The sequence below is a fragment of the Aegilops tauschii genome, chromosome 6, assembly GCF_002575655.3.
Source record: "Aegilops tauschii subsp. strangulata cultivar AL8/78 chromosome 6, Aet v6.0, whole genome shotgun sequence".
Taxonomy (NCBI): domain Eukaryota; kingdom Viridiplantae; phylum Streptophyta; class Magnoliopsida; order Poales; family Poaceae; genus Aegilops; species Aegilops tauschii.
The window spans coordinates 46824521-46833812 of NC_053040.3; the positions used below are offsets into that span (position 1 = coordinate 46824521).

Sequence of the window (9292 nt, forward strand, 5' to 3'; positions counted from 1 at the left end):
GCAGTTCTATGATTAACATCATACTTAGCAAGCATTTTACGAAAGGCACCATGAATATAATGTGAACCACCATCGGTCATTAAATATCTAGGGACTCCAAACCTCGGAAAAATAATTTCTTTAAGCATCTTAATAGAGGTGTTATGATCAGCACTACTAGTTGGAATAGCTTCTACCCACTTCGTAACGTAATCAACAGCAACTAAAATATGTGTATACCAATTAGAGGAAGGGAACGATCCCATGTAATCAAAGCCCCAAACATCAAATGGTTCAATAACGAGTGAATAATTCATAGGCATTTCTTGACGTCTACTAATATTACCAATTCTTTGACATTCATCACAAGATAAGACAAACATATGGGCATCATTGAAGAGAGTAGGGCAATAAAAACCGGATTGCAATACCTTATGTGCATTTCTATCTCCAGCGTGGTGTCCTCCATAAGCCTTAGAGTGACACTTGCATAGGATCTGTTCCTGTTCATGCTCAGGTATACAACGCCTAATAACACCATCTACTCCTTCTTTATAAAGATGTGGGTCATCCCAGAAGTAATGTCTTAAATCATAGAAAAACTTTTTCTTTTGCTGGTATGTGAAACTAGGTGGTATAAATTTATCAACAATGTAATTAGCATAATCAGCATACCATGGAGCGGTACGAGAAGCATTTATGACAGCTAATTGTTCATCAGGAAAGCTATCATCTATAGGTAGTGGGTCATCAAGAACATTCTCTAACCTAGACAAATTGTCTGCAACGGGGTTCTCAGCTCCCTTTCTATCAATAATATGCAAATCAAATTCTTGTAGCAAGAGAACCCATCTAATAAGTCTAGGTTTAGCATCTTTATTTTCCATAAGATATTTAATATAGTTACCTTAGAATCAACAATATAAGGTCTGAACTTATCACAAGCAAATACAACTGCTAAGAATTCTTTCTCAGTGGTAGCATAATTTCTCTGGGCACTATCTAGAGTTTTACTAGCATATTGAATAACATTTAATTTCTTATCAACTCTTTGCCCTAGAACAGCACCTACAGCATAATCACTCGCATCACACATAATTTCCAAAGGTAAATTCCAATCAGGTGGCTGAACAATAGGTGCGGAAATCAAAGCTTTCTTAAGTATTTCAAATGCCTCTACACAATCATCATGAAAGCCAAAAGGAATATCTTTTTTTAATAGATTAGTCAGAGGCAGAGAAATTTTTGAGAAGTCCTTAATGAACCTCCTAAAAAAACCGGCATGACCAAGGAAACTTCTTATACCTTTGATGTCCTTGGGGCACGACATCTTTTCAATAGCATCAACTTTAGCTTTATCAACTTCAATACCTCTTTCAGAAATTTTATGCCCCAAGACAATACCTTCATTAACCATAAAGTGGCATTTCTCCCAATTCAAGACAAGATTAGTTTCTTCACATCTCTGCAAAACTCGATCAAGGTTGCTCAAGCAATCATCAAAAGAGGATCCATAAACAGAGAAATCATCCATGAAAACCTCACAAATCTTTTCACAAAAGTCAGAGAATATAGCCATCATGCATCTTTGAAAGGTAGCAGGTGCATTACATAAACCAAAAGGCATACGTCTATAAGCAAAGGTACCGAAAGGGCAAGTAAAAGTGGTCTTTTCTTGATCATCAGCTGACATAGGTATTTGAGAGAAACCGGAGTAACCATCTAGGAAGCAAAAATGTGTATGTTTGGATAATATTTCTAGCATTTGATCAATGAATGGCAAAGGGTAATGATCTTCTTTAGTAGCTTTATTTAATTTGCGGAAATCAATCACCATCCTATAACCTGTAATAATTCTTTGCGGAATCAATTCATCTTTATCATTAGGAACGACAGTAATACCTCCCTTCTTAGGGACACAATGGACATGGCTTACCCATTGACTATCAGCAACGAGATAAATTATACCTGCTTCAAGGAGCTTTAATATTTCCTTTCTTACCACTTCTTTCATCTTAGGATTTTGCCGTCGTTGGTGATCAATAACTGGTTTGCGTCTTTCTCCAAATTTATTTTGTGTTGACATAGAGTGGGACTAATGCCCTTAAGATCATCAAGAGTATATCCAATAGTAGCACGGTGCTTCTTCAGATTTTTCAATAATTTCTCTTCTTCATGCTCTGAAAGGTTAGCACTAATAATAACAGGATATATCTTCTTTTCATCAAGATAAGCATATTTAAGAGTATCAGGTAATGGTTTAAACTCAAACACGGGATCACCCTTGGGTAGAGGAGGATCCCCTAGGATTTCAACAGGCAAGTTGTGTGTCAGAACAGGTCCCTGTTTAAAGAATACTTCATCTGTTTCCCTTCTTTCATTCATAAACATATCATTTTCATGGTCGAGCAAATATTGTTCCAAAGGATCATTAGGAGACACAACAATAGAAGCAAGACCAATAATTTCATCTTTACTAGGCAATTCCTCATCACGGGGTTGTCTACTAAATTTAGCAAAATTAAACTCATGAGACATATAACCCAAACCAATAGTAACGACATCCTTTTCGCAGTCTATCCTAGCATTAACATTGTTCAAGAAGGGTCTACCAAATATAATGGGACAAAAGCTATCTTGTGGGGAACCAAGAACAAGAAAATCAGCAGGATGTTTAACCTTCCCACACAAGACTTCAACATCTCTAACAATACCAATAGGTGAAATAATATCTCTATTTGCAAGCTTAATTGTAACATCAATTTCTTCTATCTCAGCAGGTGCAATATCATGTATAATTTCTTTGTATAAATAATGAGGTATTGCACTAGCACTAGCACTCAGATCACATAAGCCATGATAACAATGATCTCCTATTTTAACAGAAATAACAGGCATGCTTACAACCGGTCTATGTTTATTTTTAGCATCAGGTCTAGCAATTCTAGCAGTTTCCTCACAGAAATAAATAACATGCGCATCAATATTATCGGCCAAGAGATCTTTAACCATAGCAATTTTAGGTTCAACTTTAACTTGCTCAGGGGGTTTGTGTGTCCTGATATTACTTTTGTTGACTACAGTTGAAGCTTTAGCATGATCCTTTATTCTAACAGGGAAAGGTGGTTTCTCAACATAAGCAGTAGGAACAATAGGATCATTGTAGGTGATAGTCTTTTCTTCAACTTTAATAGGTGCAACTACTTTTACTTCAATGGGAGGATTATATTTAAACCACTTCTCCTTAGGGAGGTCAACATGAGCACCAAAGGATTCACAGAAAGAAGCTACTATCTCAGAGTCAAGTCCATATTTAGTGCTAAATTCACGGAAAACATCGGTATCCATAAAAGATTTAACACAATCAAACTTAGGTGTTATACCTAACTCCTTACCTTTGCCGAGATCCCAATCTTCAGAGTTGTGTTTAATTCTTTCCAATAAATCTCATTTGAATTCAATAGTCTTCATCATAAAAGAGCCAGTACAAGAAGTATCGAGCATGGAGCGATTATTGAGAGAAAGGCGAGCATAAAATGTTTGAATAATCATTTCTCTTGAGAGCTCATGAGTCGGGCATGAATATAACATTGACTTAAGCCTCCCCCAAGCTTGAGCAATTCTTTCTCCTTCGCGAGGCCAAAAATTATATATATATAATTACGATCACGATGAACAAGATGCATATGATAGAACTTCTGATGAAATTCTAATTTCAATCGTTTGTAGTTCCATGATCCCATATCATCACATAGCCTATACCATGTCAATGCCTCTCCCTTCAAAGATAAAGGGAAGAATTTCTTCTTGATAACATCATCGGGCATGCCTGCAAGCTTAAATAATCCACAAACTTCATCCACATAGATTAGGTGAAAATCTGGATGCAATGTTCCATCTCCTGCACAAGGATTAGCTAGCAGTTTCTCTATCATACCCGAAGGAATTTCAAAGTAAACATTTTCAGTAGGTTCAGTAGGTTGAGGAGCAACTCTTTTCTCTACTGGTCGGGGTGAAGATACCCCGAACAAGCCCCTCAAAGGATTATGTTCCATAGTAACAAGTGACAGTAAATTTCAGCACACTATATAAATTTTTGCTTACCAAATTCCACCTACCAAAGGCGCTTCACTCCCCGGCAACGGCGCCAGAAAAGAGTCTTGATGACCCACAAGTATATGGGATCTATCGTACTACTTTCGATAAGTAAGAGTGTCGAACCCAACGAGGAGCAGAAGGAAATGGTAAGCGGTTTTCAGCAAGGTATTCTCTGCAAGCACTGAAATTATCGGTAACAAATAGTTTTGTGATAAGGTAATTTGTAACGAGTAACAAGTAACAAGTGTAAATAAAGTGTAGCAAGATGGCCCAATCCTTTTTGTAGCAAAGGACAAGCCTGGACAAACTCTTATTTAGAGAAAGCACTCCCGGGGACACATGGGAATTATCGTCAAGCTAGTTTTCATCACGCTCATATGATTCGCGTTCGTTACTTTGATAATTTGGTATGTGGGTGCACCGGTGCTTGGGCGCTGCCCTTTCTTGGACAAGTATCCCACTTATGATTAACCCCTATTGCAAGCATCCACAACTACAAAAAAGTATTAAGGTAAACCTAACCATAGCATGAAACATATGGATCCAAATCAGCCCCTTACGAAGCAACTCATAAACTAGGGTTTAAACTTCTGTCACTCTAGCAACCCATCATCTACTTATTGCTTCCCAATGCCTTCCTCTAAGCCCAAATAATGGTGGAGTGTCATGTAGTCAATGTTCACATGACACCACTAGAGGAAAGACAACATACATATCATCAAAATAACAAACGAATACCAAATTCACATGACTACTTATAGCAAGACTTCTCCCATGTCCTCAGGAACAAACGTAACTACTCACAAATCATATTCATGTTCATAATCAGAGGGGTATTAATATGCATAATGGATCTGAACATATGATCTTCCGCCAAATAAACCCACTAGCATTGACTACAAGGAGTAATCATCACTACTAGCAACCCACATGTACCAGTCTGAGGCTTTGGGACAAAGATTGGATACAAGAGGTGAACTAGGGTTTGAGAGGAGATGGTGCTGGTGAAGATGTGGATGGAGATTGACCCCCTCCGATGAGAGGATCGTTGGTGATGACGATGGCGATGATTTCCCCCTCCTGGAGGGAAGTTTCCCCGGCAGAACAACTCTGCCGGAGCCCTAGATTGGTTCCGCCAAGGTTCCGCCTCATGGCGGCGGAGTTTCTTCCCGAAAGCTTGCTTATGATTTTTTCTCGGACGAAAGACTTCATATAGCAAAAGATGGGCACCGGAGGCCTGACAGGGGGCCCACGAGGCAGGGGCGCGCCCAGGGGGGTAGGGCATGCCCCACCCTCGTGGCCAGGGTGTGGGCCCCCTTTGGTACTTTCTTCGCTCAGTATTTTTTATTAATTCCAAAAATGACTTCCATGAAGTTTCATGACTTTTGGAGCTGTGCAGAATAGGTCTCTAATATTTGCCCCTTTTCCATCCCAGAATTCCAGCTGCCGGCATTCTCCCTCTTCATGTAAACCTTGTAAAATAAGAGAGAATAGGCATAAGTATAATGACATAACGTGTAATAACAGCCCATAATGCAATAAATATCGATATAAAAGCATGATGCAAAATGGACGTATAAATAGTCAGCGGGAAATTTGTGTTTACAAAAAATTTAAACTGATACATAAGTCATACAGATAAGCAAACTGCTATGCATATGATTAATTTATTGAAGTTCATCTATTTGGTCATTAACCCGCTGCTTCTCCGCGGTGACTGGAGCGTGTCTAATGTCGCACTTTCTTTTGTTTTCCGTGGCGGTGTTGCTGGTTCTTGTCTCTGCACCGTTGTGTTTGTAGTCCCTCACGTGCTGGTTGATGGCGGCTTTTGTTTTTTAGCGCTGTGAACTGCATCCTTCTTTGCTCCCTGCGTGCTGATGATGGCTGCTTTTGTTTTCCTGTGCTGTGATCTGCATCCTGCTTTGCTCGCTGCGTGCTGGTTGATTGTGGCTTTTGTTTTTGAGTGCTGTGAACTACATCCTACTTTGCTCCCCGCGTGCTGGTTGATGGTCGATTTTGTTTTTGAGTGCCGTGAACTGCATCCTTTTTTGGTCCCCGCGTGCTGGTTGATGGTGGCTTTCGTTTTCCAGCGCTGTGAACTGCATCCTTTCGTGCTCCTACCTTGTTTTTTGGAAGTGGTGTCGTTGGCAGTGTACATCAGCATTCCCTTGTAGTGGTCTTGTTGGCAGTGTTTCTTCATGTTCTTCGTCCTCTTCACTCTCTTCTTCCTCCTCTTCTTCCTCTTCCTCATCTTCCTCATCTGTTTCTTCATAAGCCACTACTTCTTCAGTTTCTTCATGTTCTTCGTCCTCTTCACTCTCTTCTTCCTCCTCTTCTTCATCTGGTTCTTCATAAGCCATTTCTTCTTCAGTTGTGTCACCATCTTCTTCTTTGATTTCATCTTCTTCGTCTTCCTCATTTTCTGATCTTGTTCTTTTGGGGCAGATTCTTGAATTGTGTCTCTTCCTCTTTTTGCAGATGCTACAGCGTCTCGGTTTCGTCCATTTCTTAGTGTTGTGAGTGGAATTTCTGTTTAGTTGTGCATCGTAGTGTCCTCGGTTTTCTTGTTCATGTCTTTTCGTACATGTCCTGGAATTGTGGCCGCTGATTTCATTACATGTCTTGCACTTTCTTATTCCCAGTGGGTGACCATCACTGTCCAGCTCAGGCTGTGGCTTACTGTTTTTGTCATCATTTTTCTCCTTGCATGCAACCTTTTTCTGGGTTGCGTCACCCCCTTTCTTCCTTCCTCTTGTGTTTGAAACAGGAGGTGGAAGAATTGTTTCTTTTTTGATAGCACCAGTTCCGCTGTGTTCGGTATTTTCTACTTGCTCGGCATTATTGTCATGTTGGGATTTCTCTGCTTGCTTTTGTTTTGCTGCTTCTTCTTCTTCTTTGTTGAGCACATCAACTTCCTCGATCAGTGCCCTCATACCAGACAACGCTCTGTGGCACCCACCGTCGGACCTTGTCGCTCTGTTTGCAAGGTCCATTGCTGTTTCTATCAGCAATTTTCTATGGCAAAAAAGCGAGGTTCCATCTGCTGCTGTTTGTTCATAGTCTCTTCTGTCAAATGTTGCATTTGATCTTGTGTTACGGGTGTATCTTTTCATGATGTACACCTCAGGAATCTTGAGTACTCTCAAATGAGAAAGCATGCATAACACATGGACGCAAAAGAGCCCTGCAGGCAACACATGATTTCTTTGTTTTGTAAGTGAACTGCATGAAATTAATAAACACATATTTTTTTCGTTATTTGTTCATTTTAAAGAAGTGAACTTCATTTGGTTTTGTGAATTAGTCATGCATGTGGACTTTTAAAGTTCAGTAAGTGAGCTTTCGTGCATGACTATCAGAAACTAGAATTTTTTGTGATAGGAGTCTCACCTGTGTGTGTCCAGAGTTTGCACTCACATTCGTAGACACATTTCTATTCATCGGCGACCACTTGGAAATTATGCCTTGCCCAGTCAAATGCATCCGATCTGTTGTAGTGGTGTACGAGATACTTTGTCAGGTTCTTAGGGCACCGTCTGCACTGAATGCAATGCTACGGTAGAGTGTTTCTTTGAAATCTGCAAACACTGCCCTTGTATACACTTTTGATAGCTGAACTTCGAACCCAAACTGGGTTGTTGTCTTTACCTCTGTCTGCATGATCAGAAATGCACTGTTACGAACCACAGAAATGAAAAAATTATTTGTCTTTGTAGTTATATTTTCAACAGTTTTTGATTGACATTTTGTTTACCTCATTTGCTACTGTCTCTGTGTGCTCGACGGCCTTCCTGGTCTGAATGCACTTGTCCACCTACTGAGCAAACAAATGGAGATCATGCTTCTCTTTGACAAAGTTTATCTTCAGTATGTGGTTCATGCTCTCGCTTCTCTGTGTGGAAGTCATCCGAGCACAGAAAATTTCCTTGTAGTAAGCCGAGATCCACTCGTGCTTGTCATCCCACAGCGAATTCATCACTTCATCCTCTTGCAAGTTGTATCTCTGAATGAGGTCCTTCCATGCTCGATCAAATTCTGACAGCATTAGTGGGTGGTTCAGCACCGCATTGAGGTCATCCTTGAGTTTCTCGTGCGCCTTATACAGCAAGGCGAGGTGGTCTTTGTACTTCTTCATGATATGCCACCGACACAACGTATGCAGAGTATGTGGGAGGATAGTTTTTAATGCTGCCTTCATCGAAGAACACTGGTCTGAGAAGGCACAAATAGTGTTTTTTATTTAAGTTGTTTGTGTGTGTGTGTGTAAGATAGATGGAAGAAATGTGAGTGCAGCAAACAAACATAAGTATGCAGGTGTTTTTTGGTACCTGTGAGCATGCAGATTGGCGGCTTGTTGTTCATACACCTCAGAAATGTTTTGAAAACCCACTCGAACGACGGTATTGTTTCATCTCGCACGAGTGCAACGGCAAATATGGTGCTCTGTAGATGATGGTTCACTCCCACGAAGACTCCCAGCGGCATGTGGAATTTGTTAGTTTTATACGTCGTGTCAAATGTAACGCAGTCTCCAAAATCTTCATACGATCCTTTGCAACTTGCGTTTGCCCAAAAGACGTTTCTTACACGGTTATCTGCATCAACATCATAATCATAGAAAAACTCTGGGTTTATCTTTTGCATATTCTCGAAGAAACCCAGAAGTTTCTTGACGTCATCTGGGGACTCTTCTCTGGCAAACTTTTGTTTCCTGCATTTTGAAACGCAATGCAAACTCATCTCATCAAACAGGAAATAATTACTGACAGGATGCTCAAGCGATATGCTTTGTGATGTGCTTACTTGTTTACCCAGTCGCGGCTAGTATGTCCCATGTACTGGAGACCACCGGACATATGCGACAGCGTTGACATCATCTGAGCGTGTGCGTGGTTGTCTAGTTGCATGTCTTTCACTAACTGGTCTATCAACGGATCGTCTTTTTTGTGCGATCGCATGTGCAAAAGCATCCCAGTGCTTTCCAGCATCTTGTGATTGTGGTTGAGTTTAACCATTTCTATCACAAATTTTCCATCCTTCCTCTTTTTGACTCTAATCTTTGCCTTGTAGTCAATCCTTTTTTGATGTCTTTTGACGTTTCCGGTGATAATCTGACACAGTCTGCTTGTGCGTCCCTTCTCTTGAGCAGACAATGTAGGCATTTGTCCTGTGTTTTGCCCTCTTGCGTATGCCAAACCCTACACATCTTGCATAA

At 40.3% G+C, this 9292-nt stretch overlaps 1 protein-coding gene across 1 annotated transcript; it reads right to left on the minus strand.

The window, feature by feature from the left end:
- Positions 1-7891: 7891 nt before the first annotated feature.
- On the minus strand, positions 7892-8954 carry LOC109734766 (protein FAR1-RELATED SEQUENCE 5-like). Its single transcript, XM_020293954.1, has 3 exons — positions 8881-8954; positions 8406-8788; positions 7892-8289 (listed from the first exon to the last, which is right to left on the minus strand). The coding sequence occupies exons 1-3, from the start codon at positions 8952-8954 to the stop codon at positions 7892-7894; spliced, it is 855 nt and encodes a 284-aa protein (XP_020149543.1).
- Between the last annotated feature and the right edge of the window lie 338 nt (positions 8955-9292).